The sequence below is a fragment of the Xiphophorus couchianus genome, chromosome 22 (genome assembly GCF_001444195.1).
Source record: "Xiphophorus couchianus chromosome 22, X_couchianus-1.0, whole genome shotgun sequence".
NCBI classification, from domain to species: Eukaryota; Metazoa; Chordata; class Actinopteri; order Cyprinodontiformes; family Poeciliidae; genus Xiphophorus; species Xiphophorus couchianus.
The window spans coordinates 25494644-25515393 of record NC_040249.1 but is presented as its reverse complement, the minus strand read 5'-3'; the positions used below and the strand labels follow the sequence as shown (position 1 = coordinate 25515393).

Here is a 20750-nt window from a genome sequence, read left to right as displayed (position 1 = left end):
TGCCCGTATTATTCATGTCAGAAACCACCACTGTCTGCACTATTAAACATAGCAATTAAGGCAATGCACTAACTGTAAACAACGCTCAACTATGAAGTAACCAAGCACAAGGCGCTCACTATGACTGTTCTGTGCTGTAATGTCTGCCACATGACAGGTGACAAAAACAATCAAAGGCAAAGGAAATGTCCACATGATGCACTAATGTCAGAATGGTAAAATGTCTTCATGAAATACATTTTTTTTATAATTTAAACATTTTTTTACTCTCAAAATGTCCTGATAATCCATAAATCCCTCATAATGGTGATTATTTTTGTAAATTAAAAATGTTTTATGTTTTTTGTTTTGGTTCTGATAATCTAGAAATATCCCAGCTTTAAACACACACACACACAGACCTGTTTTTCTCTCTCGTCGGGACGTCATGTCGACCTAAACTCATCTTTTTGGGGACACAAACTTTAAGTGGGTCCGGATCCATAGATGTATTGATGGACATGGTGGACTGAGACATTTCATCCGCAGTGCATTGCCGTAGCGACAGCATCACTGTTTGCACTCAGACCGGTTCTCTTGGCTGCTGTGGGTAGTTTTGTCTGTCTGGTGTGTGTTCATGTCTGAGTGGGTTGGTTCCACCTCAGCCTCGGAGCAATTGACATGAATCTGCGTCACCTCTTCACCTCCATCATGCTCATCATCATCATGCGTGTTGCTAATGTGTGTGTGGACCGTTTGCTGAGTTGTCGGCTGGTTGGACGGCTGCAGCAAAGAGTGTGTGGGCAGCAGCTCTGACTGACTGAGAGGCAGAAAAACAGGAATAATTTGCTGTCCTCCTCCTGCTCTGATCCTCCATCAGTGTTTGCATGAAGAAACAAGAAACTTCTGCTGAAATCTCTTGACAGTTAAACGACTTACTTTATGACCACATTGTTTATTCAGTGTAACGAGAGAACAAAATCAGATCAGAGAATTCGTCTAAATAACGCTTAAAAATCTGTTTGAGCAACATAGGAGCATGGAAATGAAACCACATTCATATGTTTGGAGAGCATTTCTAGAATTGACTGAAAAAGTCCCGTTTCCTGGAGATGTTGCTGGTTTGATGATATCAATGTTTTGGTGTCCAAGACTAAAACTTCTCCTGTGGTTCCAGACCATAAAGACTCTTTAAAATGACATGAACTCTCAAATTGACTGGAAAGGGTTGCAGGACACTGGTCTAGTTCCAGACTGATGGTCTGGGGCGAATTGTAGGGAGATTGTGCAAAAATTGGTAGGTTAGCCTAATGAGATCCGGGGCGGAGCCTGTGGAGTTGTGGGGCGGAGCCTGTGGTGGTGTGGGGCGGATCTCCCTGACTAACCACTGTGTTGGTTGGTGTTAGTTTGTCAGGAAGGTGAAATGCCAGGAGCCTTAAATCCTGGTTCAGTTTTACTTCAGCAGGTTTTTGTCACTGTCTAGACACCACAGCTCATTATTAGTCATTTGTGACATAATTCACCTGATTTATACATTTAACTTTAATAACTCAACATGGAATATTTAAAACTTTTCAGTTAAAATTGCAGCTCAGTGATTTATGTTTTTTAATTGCAATTTAATGTACAACAAATTTTTTAAAACTTGTGTTAAAATATTGCTTATATTTCCACAAAAATATTAAAAATAAAAGAAAATACAAAAATAAAAACATTCAAAATGATTTTATATTATGAGAAGAAATTAGACAGCAATGAAAATTAGATTGTAAAACATTAAAGTAAATTGAATGGTTTAATTTTCAGTTCTGAAATGATAAAAATGCTCCCCTTCATCGCTGAGCTTCATCTACATTCAGCTCATGACTGGCAGCTGGAGGCGGGTCTTATCTGCTGGCTCTGCCCTCTGATTGGCTGCTGAGCTCAGAGAAAATGCGCATTGAGAGAGAGAGAGGAGGAAGAGGAGGAGGAAGGCAAACAGTTCAGTCTGAGGAAGAGGAGGAGGACCGAGATCACCTGAAGAAGACGAAGGATTCTCCTGCAGGAGGAAGAGGAGGAGGAAGAGGAGATCAACAGCTGAGGAAGAGGAGAAGGGATTGTGTCAGATTCAGGGTGGATCAGGAGAAACTTTCCTCCTCTGTCTCCCCACCTTCATCCTCCTTCCTCTACCTCACTCTCTCTCTCCGTCTGACTGTGTGGGTGTGCTCGCTTGCCCCAGCCTCCCTCTCTCTCCTCCTCTTCGTCGTCCTCTGGGTTTTGGCCGCTGCTGATGCGTCTCCTTCGTCACACGTTTATTTGCAGTCCAGGGATTCTCCTCGCCGCCGCTCCGAGTCGGGATGCGTTTGTCTGGGTGATCAAGGCGTCGCATCGCCGTGGTAACCGCCTGGCCGGACCGCCGGGACCGCGCAGAGTCTGGGTTTGTTTAACGAGACGGGAGGAAGAGGAGGCTCCTTCAGAAAGTCTGATCAAACCTTTAAATACGTCATCGATCAGAAGAAACGATCTCTGCACCAAATGAACCCAGAAATCAAACGTCTCCGACTAAAACAGAAATCTGATTCATTTCTGCTTCAAATCTGAAATTACTGGAATTAAAACGTTAAAATATTTTTATTCTCGTTGAAGAAACAGAAACATTTTGGTTCAGAAACCAGAAGTCTGATCTGATCCACGAAGGAGTTTCCCCCAGAACGGATCTGGAAGCTTCTGGACTGACCCAGAACTCCGACTGGACCTGCTGGAGGAACCGGATCCATCAGAACCAGAACCTCTAACGGCTCCGTTCAGACTTTGTTCCCCCACCGTTCGGATCCAGTCGGACCCTAGTCGACCCGGGTCAGCCATGATCGGAGTCAACAGCATCCACTCCTCGGGTCGGAACCGTTCGCGCTCGCTGTGCTCGGTCCGGAGCGGCGCCAGCCGGGACTCCAGGGAGTCCGACTTCCGGTATCCGCGGGCGCCCCGGTCCCGGTCCTTGAAGCCGCTGGCGTTCCCGGACCTGCTGGGAAAGAGCCAGGACCGGCAGCAGCACCCACAGAACCGCAAGAAGAAGGTAGAGCTGGTACCGGGAGGTCCAGAACCTACAGAACCTCCAAATCTGTCCTGTTAGAGCTCCATTATATCTGAAATTATGAAGAATTTACACATTTATGTTTCTGGGATACATGTTCTAGTTGAAATTCTCCCTAAAATAATTAAAAAGTAAAGGTTTTTGAAATATTTCAGGTTTTTAGAGCTGTATCTTGCCCTGCAGCCACCAGGGGGCAGCGGCTCCCCTGCTGCTGACAGATCAGCAGGAATTCATGGGAGAAGAAAGGAATCACTCTGATCTGACAGGAAACAAACTGGAGCATTAATCTGACTTTAACTTTGGATTCTGGTCCAAAAGTCCACATTCCAGCTATAATCTGATTAATTAACTAAAGATGTTAATAAACATATTATCATCTTATCAACGTATTATTCTAATCTTTTATGTTAGATTAGAATAATTTAAAAGTGTTTCTGCCTGTGAATCCCATCAGCTGCTGGCTCAGAAGGTCCAGATGTGAACGTCTGGTTTACTGTGGCAGGAAAGGACTGCAGCTCTCCTGCCACCTGCAGGTCGGAGGGGGCATTACGGTTCCTCTGGTCGGTTCAGCTCCACTAACCGTCCCGTTTCTATGCAAACATTCATCACAACTACGTTCTTCTGCACATGCAGGTCACTTCGGCATTGGAAACCGGTCGCATCATGTGGTGTGACTGCAGCCAAAGTGGGCGTTTCCAAAAATCAAGGTGTTCCTCTAGACCAGCGTTTCCCAATTCCAGTCCTCAGGCCTCCCTGCTCTGCATGTTTTAGATGAGCCTCTATTCCAGAACAGCTGATTCAAATGATTGCATGACCATCAAGTGCTGCAGAAACCTGTTGATTCAATCCAGGTGTGTAGCAGAAGGGAAACACCTAAAACATGCAGGGCAGGGAGGCCTGAGGACCGGAATTGAGAAACGCTGCTCTAGGCCACACCTGATTGGACGAATATTACATCTGTCATTCAACATTGTTGTTTTTAAATATTACTTGCTTAAATGTTGTGAGTTTCAATATTGCTAGCTTAAATGCCATTAGCTTTCTTCTCTGGCATTGAAGTTTCACATATATATTTATTTATTTCACATGTTATAATAATCTCAGGCAGGTTGTGACGTTATTAGTGTCTCCTATATTCCGTCTCTGTAGCACAGAACTTCAGGTTACATTTCAAAATAAGAAAACGGCAACATATTTTACAGTAGTCGTTTTTCAGAGATGTTTCTAAGTGTGGAGGGTTAAATGTTGACGCTTCATCATTATGTTAAAACCAGAATCCATCTTGGTTCTGAAGTAACGTGAAGCTGACAGAACAATTACAAACAAACAAATAAAAACTAAAATACAAGATGATGAGATTAAAACTGGCCTCCATGTTTGGTCAGCCAAGGTCTCTGCAGTCCGACTCCACATCCAACCAGAACCGGGCCAGAAGCTGCAGTTAGTGGTTAGCCGCTGTCTCAGTCTGGAAACGGTCCAGAACAGTTCTGGTTCTGGTTCTGGTGACTCACCCTTTCCTCTCTGTTCTCTATCCTGGTGTTCTGGTGAGTGGCGCCCCCTCTGGACCCAAACAGGAACTTGTAGCTGATGTTCAATAAAACAGCAGGTCCGTTGGACACCAGAACCGGGTCTGACACTTTGCTGAAGAACTAACCCGACCTGTCTGATCTGTCCGGTCACACAGGTGATCAGAACCCTTCATCAGTCAGGTCCGGTTCCTCTCTGACCCGGTTCTGATGGGCCCGGTTCCTCTCTGACCCGGTTCTGATGGGCCCGGTTCCTGTCTGACCCTGTTCTGATGGGCCCGGTTCCTCTCTGACCCGGTTCTGCTCTCTCTGCAGACGCTGTACAGCTCCATCAGGAACGAGAAGCTGCAGTGGACCATGTGAGTGTAAACATGTTTCCTCGTTTCGCTCTCACTCTCTTATTCAAGCTGCTGTTGCCGTGGCAACTGTTCCCGCTTCTCTGCCGGCTGTAATTACGGGTCAGCATCCCAACGCCCCGGCAGCGTGTGTGTGTGTGTCCTAATAACAGCCTGGTTAATCACCACCTGCTGCACCAATCAGAACCAGAACACCATCAGGACCCAAACAGAACCGGGTCCTGATTGAGGTTCCCCTGGTTCCAGCATCCAGAACCCAGACACTGGGTTTTGATGGTCGGATGGCGGTTGGATGGCGGTCGGATGGCGGTCGGATGGCGGTTGGGTGACTGGTGTTCCTCCATCATGGCTCCGGCGGAGTGTCTGGGTCTCTAACCAGAACCGTCTGACCCAAACTCTTCCTCTCGTAGTGATGAAGAGGAGCTGAGGAAGTCGGTGTCGGAGCTGGCCGACGGCCGCACCGACTCCGCCTCCCAGACCATGCGGCGCGTCGCCGGCGGCAACCCGTTGGTGGGCGTGGCCCAGCAGGCCGACGGCGAACTCTACAAGAGCGGCTTCCTGGTGAGGAAGGTCCACGCCGACCCGGACGGGAAGAGAAGTACGCGGCTGCTCTTCATCCTCCTCCTCCTCCTCGTCTTCCTCGTTGGCTCCATGTTGTTTCTGTTTCAGCTCCGCGGGGGAAGAGAGGCTGGAAAACCTTCTACGCCATGCTGAAGGGTCTGGTCCTCTACCTGCAGAAGGTAAAACACCTGGACTGCGTTTCCCATCAGCCCCTGCTGTAGTAGACACCGCTGCTATCCGGTTCTGATCCATTAGTGGTCCTGACCTTCTGCGACCCGGTAAAGGGTTCTGGATTAGTTCTCCAGAGTCTCTGGCTTCTGCTGCAGAGCTCCGCCTAGTGGTGAGACTGCAGACTGCAACCAGCAGGGGGAGACAGAACACATCAACATTTAGATCCGGTTCTGGTTCTGGTGAAGACGATGAGATGAAGTTCAGACCAGAAGGTCCAGAGAATCCAGATAAACATCAGATTTATCCAGAACCGTGAAGGTGGTGAGGACTTTGTCTCCCTGCATCTCATTGGTTCATCAGTGGAGCGGTTCGGGTCAGAGGTCTTTCTAGATGTCCGGTCGCGTCCCGTCTGTTTTGGGTCGGGTCACAGTGCCTTTGTGTCCTCGCAGGACGAGTACCGGACGGAGCGAGAGCCGACGGAGGACGACGTGAAGAACGCCGTGTCCGTCCACCACGCCCTGGCCATGAGGGCCGCCGACTACCGCAAGAGACCCAACGTCTTCTACCTGAGGACGGCCGACTGGAGGGTCTTCCTGCTGCAGGCGCCGTAAGGAGGACATGATGGGAGCGGGGACGCTAGAGACATCAGGGGACAATAGAGGACATCAGGGGACAATAGAGGACATCAGGGGACAATAGAGGACATCAGGGGACATTAGGAGTGAAAGCATTTGACATCAGCTGCAGAAGACGTTTCGAAATGTAATAAATTGGCAGAATAATAAAAGCAAAAGCCTGAAAAACCAGAAGGAGGGAAAATGTTCAGTACAAAAAGAATTAGAGATGAGTTCAGAGCTAATCGGTCGTAGCAGCTTAACGGGGAAAATTAGCTCAGAAGCTAAAGCTAGCTTAAATGCTAATGGTGTTAAGCAGCAGAAAAAGTTTTTTAAAATCGAACATAAAATGGCCGCTGTGTTCTGAGTGTCCAGTGATCTCCTCCCTGACGTCTTCTTCTATGGTCCTCCAGGAGCGCCGAGCAGATGCAGTTGTGGATCACCAGGATCAACGCCGTGGCGGCCATGTTCTCTGCTCCTCCGTTCCCGGCCGCTATCGGCTCCCAGAAACGCTTCAGCCGCCCGCTGCTGCCCGGGTCCAACACCAAGCTGACCCAGGTAGGGACCGGAACCGACCGGAACCCGTCGAGTTCTGGTTCTGTCCTCACCGTGTCTCTCTCTCCAGGATGAGCAGCTCCAGGCCCATGAGAACCGGTTCCGGGCGGTTTCCTCGGAGCTGACGGAGCTCGCTGCCGCCACGCCCGACCGCAGGGTCAAAGGTCGTGAGCTGGAGGAGCAGAAGCTGCGGAGGGAGTACCTGGAGTTTGAGGTGAGCTGTCGGGTTCTGGTTCTGGTTCTGGTTCTGAACTCCTCAGGTTGGAGACCAACAGCAGAATCACCGGGTCGGTACGGTTCTGAGCAGGTCCAAATGGTTCTGGTGGATCCAACCAGAACCTCCTGAATGTTCTGAACGCTGGATTAGGACGGGTCGGCAGAACCGGGCCAGAGAGGAAAAAACACCTTCTGCTGAGCGCCAGATGGTCCGACAGAACCGGCAGCCGGTTACCATGGCAACAAGCTGCCGGGGCACGGAGGAGACGAGAGGTCCGATCAGAACCAGAACCGTAGTGGTTTAATTCTAGGATCCGGGTCGGGAAAATTATGCTTTCTGTGACCCGGTTGGACTGGTGGTTCTGATCAGAACCAGTCTGATCGGTACTGAAGTATTCAGTCCCAGGCTGTTTCACCAGAACCAGAACCCGCTCCTGACCCAGTTCTGCTCCTCTCTCCTGCAGAAGACGCGGTACGGGACGTACGCCATGCTGCTGCGGGCCAAGATGGCGGACGGCGGCGCCGACCTGGCCGCCTTCGAGGCGCGGCTGTGTGGCGACGGCGGCCTGCAGAGGGCGCACTCCAGCCCCTCGCTGCCCCAAGACACCGCCGGCACCCGGGACAAGAGCCGCGGCGCCAAGACGTCCCGCAGCCTGAAGGCCACGCCCTCCTCCTCCTCATCCTCGGTGACGAAGAGTTGCGCCAATGAGGGGGAGGGGCCAAAGAACGGCCAGAGGGCGGAGCTTCAGAAGCAGAGCAGCAAGCAGGAGGAGGTGGCGTAATGTTCAGGCGCCGTCGGACAAAACGCTGAGGCACTTTGCCCCCTTGTGAGACGTTCAAGGTCGGCGGGAAAACAGACATTCATCCAGGAAGCACTTCCAGCCGTCGGCCTTTCACAACAAAAGCTTTATTTCCTGTTAGTAATTTCAGGGCAGCAAGCTGAGACCGGCGCGTTCAGGGTCACCAACCCATCATAGGAAATTATAGTTGCATCGTCTCAGATGGAATCTGAGAGGAAACAACCGACCAGAACCAGAACCTCCAGAACTGTTGGACCAGAACCTTCATGTCTCCTTCCTTCAGTTTCTGCTGGAGACAAACAGGAAGTACGGAGAACCGTTAGGGACAAAAAACTGATTCCCATTTAACCTGCAGATCAGTCGAACTGATGCAGAACCTCTGGTTCTGGACCCGGTTCTGGACTCTGGACCCGGCTCAGAGTAAAAATGTTCCAGATGTGAAATTAATTCACAGAATTTAAATTGAATCCTGAATTCAGGAACTGAGGAACCAAAGATCCTCTGTGCTGGAAGATGTCTCACTCCTGTTTTTATTTGACCAGATTCTCTTTCTGTGTGTGTGTGTGTGTGTGTGTGTTTTCATAGTTTCAGTCAGAACCAGGCTGTAATTCTCTGCTGCTGCCACTGGGGGGTAACAGTCATTCGGACTGGATCAGAACCAGAACCATTCTCTTCTGAAGAAGGTTCGATGTTTTAGGCAGAAAAATCAGGAAAGCTCACAGAACTGATCCGGTTCAGAACCCGATCAGAACCAGAAGTTAAAACATCAGAATGAAAGTTTTCTGCTGTTAATGGACCGGTTCTGATCCGCCTCCAGCTGGCAGCAGAGGGAACCGGATCAGAACCAAACTCTTCATCGAGAGTTGGGTTCTTTTCTCCTCTGACCCATCAGAACCAAACTGGGTTCTGTTCGGATTCAGACTGGATCAGAACCTGAGGACGAGTGACACCAGGTGGTGTCCAGAACCGGGTCACAGAGGTACCACCAGAGCCGGTCTGGAACTTTCTGGTTCTGTTGGACCAACCCGTCCTCTTCCTCAGGCTGCAGATGAAGACCTAGACCGGTTCTGGTCGGTCCAGAGCGAGCAGAACCACTTCAGTACCAGAACTCTGCAATTTCTGGTTCCGTGTAAATAAGCTGGACCGGACCTGACCAGACCTCAGAAATCTGTTGTAAATAAAGTTGGACCTTCAGAACTGGAAGAAGCCATACAGCCGCACTTTGTTCTGAGTCGGAACCAGGTCGAATCGGACCGGAACCGGCCTGTGCTGTACAGACGTCACTTACTGTCTCGATCCCGATCCATTGAGCAAAATAAAAACATGGACCGGAACCGAACATCTGGGTCTGGTATTTATTCCAGTCAGTTCTGTTCAGGAAGGTCCTTTAATTTAGAAACATTTAATTTCAACATAAAAAATTCTTAATTTTAGTTTTTTTTTACGTTGGTTCTGATTTTTTTTTTCTTGTTTTGGAAACGGGAGAAATTTTTGATTCTTTTGCTCTGATTTTACCTGCAGAGATCTTCTATTCACAGCGAGGCACACTCTGCTGGCTAAATGGGATTAGAAATCTGATTATCAGCTGGTCTAAAACCAGTTTATTATTCCAGTTTAGAAATAATAAACTTCAGCCAGGTCAGAAAAACGACCAGATTACCTCAAACGCCTCTTCATGAACAGCGTCAGAGGTCAAAGGTCAGCTGATTTCTGTCTCCTGTAGTAAAGGATTGGTGTAATTATGAGACATGGCCAGTAGGGGGAGCTCTGCTCAGCGTTTCTGTCCTCTGGACGGGAAGTTCTGATGTTTCCCGAACCCGTTTCCCTCCTGGAGGTTCTGAAGAGGACCGGTCCACAGCTGGACAAGCCTGTCCATGTCCAGCCACAGCGCCTCCTGCGGGTCAGATACTGACAGCTCAGCTTCCCTTCCTACCAACCTGAAAGACGCGCCGCCCCTTTAAATCTCCACAGTTTAACAGCATTTATTCTCAAAGGAAACATTTTATCGATTTTTACAACATTAAACATGATTTTGGCATCATTGGTCTTCTACACCTGACAGGTGAGTCAACAAGGTGCGGTGCTGCATTCAAACACCCCACAGAAACCAGGAAATTCCAGTTTTAGTCTCAGTTTTATGATTTGAAGACGAATGAAGCCGAAGGACATTAAAATATAAATAAAAGTCAAAGTTCCAGTTTCTGCTGAATCAGCTCAGGATGAAGATGATGATGAAGGGAGTGGTGTTGATCTGTTCTGCAGCGTTTCTGTCTCCTGCAGCAGAACAAACTCGTCTTCATCAGCTGATCCTTCCTCAGCGGTCAGATGACACCACTGCTGCTCATTGATTGGTCATCTCCTCCTCCTGCTGCTCCTCCATTGGCTGGCTGCTGAAGCCGCTGTCCACCGTGGCGTCTGATTGGACAAAGAACAGGAAGTAAGGGACATTTCTCAGATCAGATCAATTTTTCCAAGAAGAACCTCGCTGCCTCAGCAAGACTCAGGTTTTAAAGATGACATCACTTCCTGTTTCAGAAACCTGGTTCTGGTTCATTTTAACAACTAGAATTTATTTATGTTTAATTGCTGTTGACAGTTTTGAACCTCTGCTGGACGCTGCTGCAGCCTTTATTGGTTCTGAAAATGGAAATAATTCATTTTCAAAGCATGCTAATGCTATCAATGCTAATGTATAGCTAATAAATGTGATTAAATTAAAAATAACATTTCAGCAGGTTTCAAACTTATTTTTAATCAAAGTTTTAAAAAAGAAAAATAGTGTTTTTATTTTGAAATTCTGATGTTTCTATTGGCTGGAAGCAGAAAATGATCAGAATTGACAGAAAGAAAAGCTTAAAAACAATAATCGGTGTAATGTTTCACTGAGACAAACCGACTTTTATTGACTTTGAATTTTAAACATTCTAGCACTAAACTGATAGCTAATGCTTGTAGTGCTAATGTTAGCACAGTCAGCGCTGTAGTTTAACACGACGATGGGATATGGAGCTCCTGCAGCTAACTCCACCATGCTAACCCTGCAGCTGGTCGCTCCTTAGCGGAACCAGTCTGGGTCTCAACAGGTCAGTACCTGGACTCAGTCTGAACATCATCCTGTGCCGTTTGGTTCTGGTTCTGTTTGGGTTCTGACCCATCAGACCTACCTGAGCTGTGCTTGTCGTCTCGCAGCTCCGTGTTCCTCAGCAGCCGGACTCCCTCCGTCAGACCCAGAGCCTGCAGTGCCTCCACCAGGCCTTCAACCGGACCTCCACCCAGCTGCAGCACAGAGACACACAGGTGGTGAACGGGCCAGAACCGGGTCAGTCAGAACCGGGTCAGGACCGGGTGGGGTACCTTGTAGTGCTGCAGCAGGTGCTGGCAGGGCGTGTCGCTGTCCTCGTACAGGTGCGTCAGCGTCATCATGCCCAGCTTCTCGGCCAGCTTCATCCAGGGAACGTCGCCGACGCTCAGCACCGCCACCAGCCGGCTCAGTGTCTCCTCGTCCAATCCCGACCGCTCACCGTCTGCGGCAGCCAAACGTTAGGCGGGGTCACATGACACAGGTTACCTGCACAGGTGGGGGCACCGACCTTCGCTGCCGGTCCGGATCTTTTTGTCAGCGTGGCAACTGGGCTTCGGGCTCCGCTTGGCGGTCAGCAGGTTCCTCACCTGGAGGGACAGCGGCAGGTGAGACACGCCCACAGCCCCGCCCCACCGCCGGCGCTGCGGCTCTTACCTTCTGACAGGTGGCCAGGTCCAGGGGGGTGTGGCCTCTGGCCCGCCTCTTCCGGCTGATGATTGGCTGCTCGTCGTCTCCTCTGGCTGGTTCGTCCGGCTCCGCCTCCTCGTCTGACGAGCTGAAGTACAGCGGCTCGTCGTTCTCCATGTTCTTATCGGCACCTGAAAATAAGAAGCCCACAGGTCACCTGGTGCAGCTGGACAGGTGAACCTGATCCTCCAGGTGAACCTGGTGTTCCCTCACCTGCAGCGATCAGCATGGAGCAGAGCGTGGGGAAGCCCAGGCTGGCCGCCAGGTGCAGCGGCGTGTTTCCTCCGAAGGTGCAGGTGTTGACGTCGGCCTTCAGCTGCAGAGCAGACGCGGCGTTAGCAGGTGGAGCCCAGGTGGAAACGAGCCCCGCCCCTTCCTGTCGGCTGCTTACCTCAGTGATGAGCGTGCAGGCCACTTTGAACAGGTTCTCTCTGACGGCCAGGTGCAGCGGCGTGTTCCCGCTCTTCAGCTCGGCGGCGTTGATCTTGGCTCCGCCCTCTACCAGCAGGCGGAGGCAGCGCTCGCCGTCCCTCCTGACGGCCAGGTGAAGCGGCTGCAGACCTGCGGACACACAGCTACAGCTCAGCTCCTCGCCGACGAGTCAGGGTCAGCGCAGGCTCCGCCCCTCACCGTGGTAGTCTGGCGTGTTCACCAGGTGTGCGTGGCGCTCTCCCAGGTGGGCCAGCAGGAGGCGCAGCGTGGCCGTGTCTCCGGCCAGCGCAGCCAGGTGAAGCGGGCTGCGGCCATCTTTGTCCACCAGGGTGGGGTCGGCCCCCGCCCGCAGCAGCACCTCTGCTACCTTCAGCTGCCGCGTGATGACCGCCAGGTGGAGCGGTGTCTGAGGAGTGGGCGGAGTCAGGACATCAGCTGGCCACCAGGCCTGGCATAGTTGAGTAGCTAGTATAGCTAGATTAGCATAGGTAGCAGAACGTAACTAGTGTAGCTAATGTGGCTGGAATAGAAAGTGTAGCCTAGCTATCCTAGCATAACATAGGTGCCCTAGATTAGCCTAGAGTAGTTAGCCTAGCCTAGCGTAGCAGACTACCTGCTGCAGGTGGTTGCAGGTGTTGAGCACGGCGTGCTGCTGGCTGCTCAGCAGCGTCTGGATCAGCTGCTGGATGACGGCCGTCTGCTGGTGAATGATGGCCAGGTGCAGCGGCCTGGTGGGACACTGCCAGTTAGACCGGTCCGTCCGGACCAGAACCGGTACACGTGTGGTGGGACTCACGTGTCTCCGTTGGCATCCTGGATGCCACACAGGTGTCTCTGCAGCGCCAGCAGGACGCGGGCGTCTCCGGTGCTGCAGTACTGCAGCAGGGCGGCGGCCGTCTGCCGGGCGCTCTGCGACACCTGGCTGCTGAGGGAGGCGGCTGGGAGACACGGACCGGGTCAGAACCAGAACCACGGAACAGAACCTGCAACGTTCTGGTGCTGCACACTCACCGATCCGAAGCAGCTGCTGCTGCACAGCCGAGCCTGGCGGGCCCTCAACCTGCTGAGGGGCGGAGCCTGAAGCCGGAGGGGCGGAGCCTGACATCTGGGCTCCTCCCCCTGAGGTGAAGCCTGTGAAGGCTCCGGTGTAGAAAGCTCCGCCTCCTGGCCCTCCGTTCATCTGGGAGAACTGGAAACCTGGAGAGAGACGAGCCGTTAGAGACACCAGAACCAGAACAGAACCAGAACCTCGCCAGGTCCAAGCACTCAACACTCGGATCCCAAACGGTTCTGTTTCCTTCCTGTTTGGGTTCTGGAAGGTTCCTCTGAGTTTGTCCCACTCTGGGAATTAAATTAATCCTGAAGTGTTCTGATTCTGGGTCTGGTTCTGATCCGTCTCTCTGGGCCGCACCTGATCCTCCGGGTCCTCCGGGTCCTGATCCGAAGCCGCCGGCGCCGGGCCCTCCGTCGCGCCCTCGCCCTCCTCTCCAGGAGTCATAGTGCGGCAGCGGCTTCTGCTTCTTCCTCTGGACTTCCTCTTTGTCTGAAACACAGCAGGCGTCACGGAAGCGCTGAGGCGGAGCCTGGTCTCCATGGTAACCGGGCCGGACTCACCTTGGACCCGCGGGACGTAGGTGAACTGCTTGGGGTCGCTGCTGTCGCCGGCCTTCTTGCGGCGGAGCTGCAGGAAGACGGTGACCGGCCGCTCGATCTCGGCGTTGTGGTACGGCGGCGTCTTGAACACGATGGCGTACTGCAGACAGGAAGTGAGGCGCGTCACCGTGCCGGTTTGACCTCTGACCTTTACAGGTTCTGGTCTGACGTGAAGGCCCGGTCCCAGCGCGCCCTGCGCCTCTGTGACATGTGAACTCAGTCAAAGTCACATCAGGTTCAGGATCGGGGGAATTTTGCCATATTTCCAAAATACAGATTCAAATGTTCTAATATTTAATTATCATTTTTCCATTTGACGTGATTTTTACCATAAATCTGTTTTATGCAGCTAAAAGTTAGTTTGGTATAAAGTGGTAATAATAACAAAGATCAAGTTCAGGACAAACATATATAATATATAGAAAATAATAAAAATGTCTGATGTTACATGAGAAAAATAAAAAGATTAATGAAACTAAAATGAACTATGAATGTCATTAATAAATTGTGACTTTTCATGAATGTTTTTAGAAAGTTTTCAAAAGTGGATATTATGCAATAAATCTATTCCATCTTTAAGCTTTAATATAATAAAATTTGGTCTAACAGGGGATGAAGAGTTAAATTATGATCAATTTAATCCTCTGGCCTCCATTTTTAAAGTGAAATAATTAAATCTTTTCACAAAAGCCCAATTTTTTACCATCATGTTAATATTTTCATTTAAGATTTTAAATTTCTTTATTTGTGACGTTTTGTTTTTCTTTCCTCAGTTTGTGATTATTCTTTTTATTTCTTCTTTTTTCTGCTCAGTTTATCAAATCAAACTTTTTATTGTTGTCATGATATTTTCTATAAAGACGGAAAAAACAACCAAACATTTCCATAAATCCGCCTTTTAACTCAAAACGTCACATGCAGCTATGAATTGTGGGTAATATACACTGTGACCTTTAACCTTCAACATGAACCAGGAAGGGAGCTCAGGTGTTCTGGGTTAAACCCGGTTCTGTTTATCAGGGTCACAGGAAGTGGATCAGAACCCGACCCGGTTGTGGTTCTGATCCACTATCCAGTTTAACTTTCAGGGTTTTTCCAGGTTTCCCCCCAGAACCTTCAGCTTAGAGTCTGATGGTTCTGGTTCTGACCCGGTCAAACATTCAGAAGCTTCTGGACCCAACCAGGTTCTCCTTCCTGGTTTCCGACCAATCAGAGCCCAGAGCCTCTCTCTCCTCTGGTCTTAGTTGAAAAGGATTCAACTAAGACTTTCAAAGTAAAGCTCACAGAGTCTTTTCAGAGTAAGAGTCTAGTGCTGTCAGCAGAGAGGAGGAAGTGAAGGAGTCCGTTTCCAGGAAATGATCAGAGATCATGTGACACTGATCAGCTCTTCGTTCTGTACGGAGCTCTGCTGGGGCCATAAAGCTGTTTAAAAAATTCAACTGAATAAAACTGAAAACTAAAAATAAGCAATTTTTTTAAGGTTAAGTTTTTAAACATTTCTATTTCTCACTGTTTAAAAATTATTTTTCAGTTTGAAAAATGTTTTTCGTTTACAAATAATTTTTAAGGTCCTTTTTATTTCAATATAATTATCAGATTAAATTTAAATTTGTTTTGTTAAATTTTTCTTCAGGTTCAATTTTTTTTGTGTTTCAAAATTATTTTTCAGTTTCAGTCTTTTTTTCAGGTGCATAATTTTTAAAATTTCAAATATTTTATAGTTTGAACTGTTTTCCAGTTTCAGAAATGTTTTTTGAGCCCCGTGTAGCTCCGTAGCTCCAGTTCTGACCTGCTTGTGGACGTCGGTCGGAGAGAAGTCCCCGAAGGCCTCCCAGCATCCTTCCTCGTCTTCCTCATAGAAACGGATCTCGATGTCGTCTGAGGAGACGGACAGGTGAGCCTCAGAGAGACGGGTCACTGGTCGACCAACGACCCGAAGACGAAGCGTCCCTCACCTTTCTGGACTTTGTCACACAGCAGGAAGATCTCGTCTCCTCCCAGCACCGATCCGCACGTCTTGTCCATGCGCGAGATCTTCAGGTTGGATGCATTGGGAGACTCTGCAGGGGAAAGGGGTCAGAATGTGGCCAGCAGGGGGCGCCGTGTGAGTGTGTGTGTGAGGCTCACTGCTGTCGTAGATGGGGTTGGACACCACGGGTTTGAGCGCCCTGGTGAATCCGCCGTTGCTGTCCTGCAGGAAGGCGGTGAAGCGAAGACGGACGATGTTCAGGTCCATGACTTTCCCCAGCTCCTTGGCCTCCTTCAAGATGGACGACTCCTCGCCGTCTGCAGGGACAAACAGGCCGGGACCAGGACCTCAGGTCAGCCTGGGGACAGTCCAGGTGTGTGTGTGTGTGTGTGTGTGTGTGTGTGTGTGTGTCCAGGTGTGTGTACCTGTGAGCGAACAGTGAGTTCCTTTCTGTCTCCGCCTCTCGTCTCGGAGCCGTCGGGTCAGAACCTCGACCACGCCCTTCTTGGTCACATGGAGGATTCCCAGGTTGCTGAACCTGCAGGAAGTGACATCATCACTGCAGCTGTGAGCGCTTAGTAGCAGGATGTGGTTCTGTTTGGGTTCTGGTACTGACGAGGCGGTCAGGTCGCTGGGTCCGATGTCCAGGCTGCAGGTCCCGTTCTCGTTGCAGTGGCGTCCCACCAGGCTGTGAGCGTGGACCCGGGCCGGGTCGGTGTGGGTCACCAGCTGGACCTCCACCCGGGCGTGGCCCACGTAGTTGTTGATCTGTGGACCAGAACGTCGCCGGCGTCAACAGAACCGGAACCAGAACCGGAGAGGAGCACAGACTGGTTCTGATTGGCTGCTCACCTTCACGGTCGGGTAAGTCCGCCGGTTCTTCTCGCTGGACGCCCCCGGCAACCCGCCGTGGGACGGGCCCTCGCACTCGTAACGGAACCGGAACCCTCTCTGCAACGGCAGAACCAGAACTGGGTCAGAGCAGAACCGGGTCCAAACCAGAACCAGCCCCAACCTAACCCCACTGAGCATGGGCTGCAGGCTGAGTCATGTGACCTGCATCACTTCCTGTTAGTAAATGACTGTTGGACTAACAGGAAGTGACACGCTAACGGCCGGAGGGGGAATCACCTGTTCCCCTGGAATTCCCACCTGAACGGTTTTCTGTCCCCAGAGTTTTCCAGCTTCAGTCTGAGGTTCTAACAGCAGAACTTTATAATTTATTTACACATTTGATTAAATCTGAACATAAACATCCTGGAAACACGAACAGATCTGATCACTTCCTGCTCTGTAGTTTTAGACAAGTCCTCTCCAGGCGGCCAAGTTTCTCATTATTTTAATCTTAATCTGTGATTTCATAGTCTAAATAATATTTTATCAGATAAATAAACTGAATATTTGTGTCTAAACCTAAAAATAATCTGTGAACTCTTTATTTTAGACGGTCACGATGTCCAAGAGAGAAATAATGACGTCGTCAGCATCATGACTGAAATACAGAAACAGGTGTGGGCCGAACAGCCATGAGGAACCCCAGAAACACAGCCTGAGGTATGGAAGGCAAGTAGGGACAAAATTCAATAAATAAATACATAACTAAGTCCTAAATAACATAACTAAAAACATAAAACAATTTAAAAGGCAAATGTGTTAAGAACATATTTTAAACCTATAATGAGTTTAACATTATATTTCCAGAAAGCTTCTGTATGGAGGGCCAAAAGAGACAAAGTTCATTAAATTAATACATCACTAATTAAATGTACATAAATAGGTTTATGTTTAAATTAATCAGTGGACAATAAATGTATTAAATATGTAAATAAATCATTAAAATAAAAACAGATCCACATTAGCCCCGCCCCTCCATGTTTCTGGTTTGACAGCTCAAATCATTTCATGGCGGCGCTGCAGGAACCAAACAATCATTAAATGAAATCGCTAAAAATAAATTTAATTAATTATCTGCAGCATTAAAATAAGTTTTTATTTTAATGATTTAATGAATTTATCCTAAAGTCTCAAGGTTCAGATTCTGTTTCAAAAATTTTTATTGTTTTGTTGTTAGCTCTTAAACGTAGCTTCAGGGGTCAAAGGTCAAACAACCTGAAGGTTCTTCTTCCTGTTTCTGGTCTTCGTTACAGAGGTTCTGATTAACTGGGTCAGAATTATTTTGTTGGACTAAAGGCTGTAAAAGGTTCTGGAACCGGACCACAGGTCTGAGTTCAGACAGAACCAGGACCAGCAGGTTCTGCTTGTTGCGGGTCGGACTCACCTGTTTGGGTTCCTCAATGATCTGGATGTACGGACCGTGAGCTGCAACACAGAACAGAACCGGGTCAGAACCACTGACTGACGAACAGTTTCCCTGAAGCTCCTCTAGAAGGTTCTGGACTCCCTGGTTCTGGGTCGGCCACCGGACCGCTGGAGGTTCTGGGACGTGTTCTGGAATGGGTTGGACCGGCGGGTTCCAGGTATTAGAGAAGGGTTCTAGAAAAGTATGCTGGGTGCCGGGGCTGTGGTTCTGACCCGGAACGACCTGCCACATAGAACCAGAACCAGAGAGCAGATCTGGTACCAGCAGCCAGTGGGTCCGGTACCAGAGAGAGAGGGATATAAAGGGTTCTGGGAGCTACTCCCTGTGGAAAGCCACGACTCCACTGACCCGGTCCAGTTGGTTCTGTTCTGGTCTGCCGGGCCTGCAGTATGTTTAGTGGGCGGGGCTAAAGCCGGAGCAGCTCACCTGTCTCAGGTATGTACGGCTCCGTCTTGATCTCCATCGGAGGAATGAAGTCATAGGAGAGGAAGTTTGCTAACTGCTGCAGAAGAAGAGACATCAGATCAGAACCATCAGAACCCGATCAGAACCTCCGGATGTCAGACAGGAACTCACCATGTTGTCGTCTCCGTAGCTCACGAACTGAGGTTCAGTCATCCTGCAGCAGGAGCACAAAAACAGATCCACATTAGTGAGACACCGAGTGAGTGAGTGAGTGAGTGAGTGAGTGAGTGAGTGTGTGCGTTCGTGTGTGTGTGTGTGTGTGTGTTCTGGGTCGACCCAGCAGAACCGCCTCAGATCCAAATAAAAGCTAACAAACAGAGGCTCCCCCTCCCCCGCCTGTTTCAGTCACTTCCTGGAAGCCGACTACAGGAAAACCCCCAGAATCCCACAGCAGAAAGGGGCGGGGCTTCCAGCCTGCTGATGATGTCACACTGCTGCTATGGCAACCAGAGAGGCAAGCAGGAAGAGCCAAAACCATTATGAGAACCAGAACCAGGGGGACAGAACCTCCAGGCCTGATGATGATGAAGGAACATAGCGAGGAAGAGGAGACACCAGCCTGCAGCCAAAACCAGAACCAGAACCAGAACCTCCAGCAGTCAGAAGCAGACCCGGCGTTCTGTGTTCATCTACTTCCTGTCTGGTGGTTTTTTTGACTTCCTTTGACTGTCTCTCAGAGAAAAACCCGGCTGCCTGTGAGTCAGAACCGACCCAAGGCCCGGTTCCCCAGCGCCGGGACGGCCCCCAGCGTGGCGCCGGCCAATCAGAGCGCAACGGGAGGACAGAAACCCGAAGGGGGAAGTCGGCAGGAATCCACGGCGGGAGATTTTACTGAAGGTTTCTGTGAAACCCGTTGCCGTGGCAACGCCTCGGCAGCATGCCGCAACCTCTGGTGACCCGGTTCTGGTTCTGGACCAAACGGCAGTCATGAAGCTGACCTCAGGTTGGTCACATGGCGCTCTACTGAGCATGCTCAGTCCAGTGTTGCTGTAGGACCAGCAGTACCCGGGGGGGTTCTGGAGGTTCTGACCCAGGTTGTTGTGATGAAGACGTACCTGAGCGCTCCGGCCATGTCTGGAGGTGAGGAAGAGGAGGACCGGATCTTCCTCCTGCCGGGTTTTTCCTGCAGAACACAAACAGACATGATGAGAGTCAGGAGATCGGATCACCACCGGCCCAGAACCTCCTCTGAACCCGATAGGACCATCAGCTGCTCAGCAGGTCCAGAACCTCTAGAACCTCCTGGTCCAGCCTGGAGCCAGAACCAATCAGAACCTGGACCACACTTGAACCAGAACCACCATCCCAAAGGCCAGGCAGGTTCTACAGCTCAACCGGGTCATGGAGAACCTTCTGCTGGTTCAGTACTTCCTTTTACTCCCAGATTTCAAAGTAAAAGCATTCCACAATAAAAACATCCGGAAAATATCAGCATATTTATGATAAAAACCTGAATTATTTTAAATTATTTTACGGAAGAACTGTCACAGACATCAAATCACGAAGCCATGTAAAATTAAAATCGATCATTAATCGATGTGATTTCGTCATTTTCCCAGAACCTCTTGAGAACGGAACCAGGATTACTGAAACCCAGCTTAAACCAGTAAACATTAGCTGACCCCGTTTAAACGGGTTTGGCGCCAGTAGAACCGGGCTTCTTTCATCCGAACCAGGATACTTTAACTTCAGCTTCGGTTCGGATAACTACCGAACTTTGAAGGTGGATTCAACGGATTTTGAGCCTGGCCTCGCGTTTTAGCTCAGATTTAGACTCCAATTTAAACCCGTCCGGACTGTTTTGGCCCAGTTAGAACCCAGTTGGTTCCGTTAGAACCGTTTAGCAGTAAGAAATGTGAGTTTTTACCTGGTTTCTTTCTTCGCTCTGACTGTCCGCTTCTGTTCGCAAAAACTCCCGAACTGAACCCAGAAGCGTCAAACTGGCGCACGAGGAGGACGGGGGACTTCCGGTTCGGAATTTTCAAAATCAAACCTGCGATGTGTTTGTGTTTCTGCGCAGCTTCTGGTCTGTTGCTCGTTTGAGTAGCAGGTGTAGGACAGCTGGTGTCCCCCTGCTGTCCTCCAGGGACACTGTCCCACCTCCTGCTATGGTTCCCGGGGATGGGTTTGCTCCTCTGCCGGGCCTCCGGTTCTCCAGAATTTTGCTGAAGAACCGTTCTGTTGGTTCTGCTGAGTTGGACCGGAGACACATGGACGACAGAGGACCTGCAGGACTCGTTCTGGACACCGCTGTCCTTCAGGGACTCAAACAGTAAAGTAATTTCCTGAAGTTC

General features: G+C 49.7%; 2 protein-coding genes across 5 annotated transcripts in view; one reads left to right on the top strand and one right to left on the bottom strand.

Annotated features, from left to right (window-relative positions):
- The window catches only part of psda (pleckstrin and Sec7 domain containing a), a 41691-nt gene extending 32504 nt beyond the window's left edge, over positions 1–9187 (top strand). For all 3 annotated transcript variants that reach the window (XM_028006985.1, XM_028006984.1, XM_028006983.1), the window contains 7 exons: positions 4891–4934; positions 5342–5529; positions 5601–5671; positions 6113–6270; positions 6691–6835; positions 6903–7046; positions 7513–9187. In XM_028006985.1, coding sequence (XP_027862786.1) covers positions 4891–4934; positions 5342–5529; positions 5601–5671; positions 6113–6270; positions 6691–6835; positions 6903–7046; positions 7513–7830 — 1068 coding nt within the window. In that variant the 3' untranslated portion in view covers positions 7831–9187. The remainder of the gene's footprint in view (positions 1–4890; positions 4935–5341; positions 5530–5600; positions 5672–6112; positions 6271–6690; positions 6836–6902; positions 7047–7512) is intronic.
- Positions 9188–9812: 625 nt separating this feature from the next.
- On the bottom strand, positions 9813–20473 carry nfkb2 (nuclear factor of kappa light polypeptide gene enhancer in B-cells 2 (p49/p100)). 2 transcript variants are annotated; one of them, XM_028007036.1, is made up of 24 exons: positions 20324–20473; positions 19512–19579; positions 18568–18610; positions 18418–18493; positions 17950–17990; positions 16524–16622; positions 16288–16439; positions 16097–16209; positions 15830–15988; positions 15658–15762; positions 15492–15580; positions 13664–13802; positions 13461–13592; positions 13061–13246; positions 12846–12987; positions 12663–12777; positions 12248–12455; positions 12009–12178; positions 11831–11933; positions 11585–11748; positions 11439–11517; positions 11203–11372; positions 11013–11124; positions 9813–10263 (listed from the first exon to the last, which is right to left on the bottom strand). In XM_028007036.1, the coding sequence occupies exons 2-24, from the start codon at positions 19526–19528 to the stop codon at positions 10190–10192; spliced, it is 2688 nt and encodes an 895-aa protein (XP_027862837.1). In that variant the 5' UTR covers positions 19529–19579; positions 20324–20473; the 3' UTR covers positions 9813–10189. The 2 variants fall into 2 exon arrangements, with proteins under 2 accessions (XP_027862837.1, XP_027862838.1); XM_028007037.1 differs by having other exon boundaries at positions 18418–18490.
- Positions 20474–20750: the final 277 nt, after the last annotated feature.

Bases quoted from the DNA above. Each gene is read 5' to 3' on its own strand.
- nfkb2 (XM_028007036.1), bottom strand. The intron at 15,763-15,829 runs GTGAGCCTCACA...TTTCCCCTGCAG, and splicing joins CAACCCCATCTACGACAGCA to AGTCTCCCAATGCATCCAAC. The intron at 12,778-12,845 runs GTGAGTCCCACC...GTGTCCCACCAG, and splicing joins CAGGATGCCAACGGAGACAC to GCCGCTGCACCTGGCCATCA.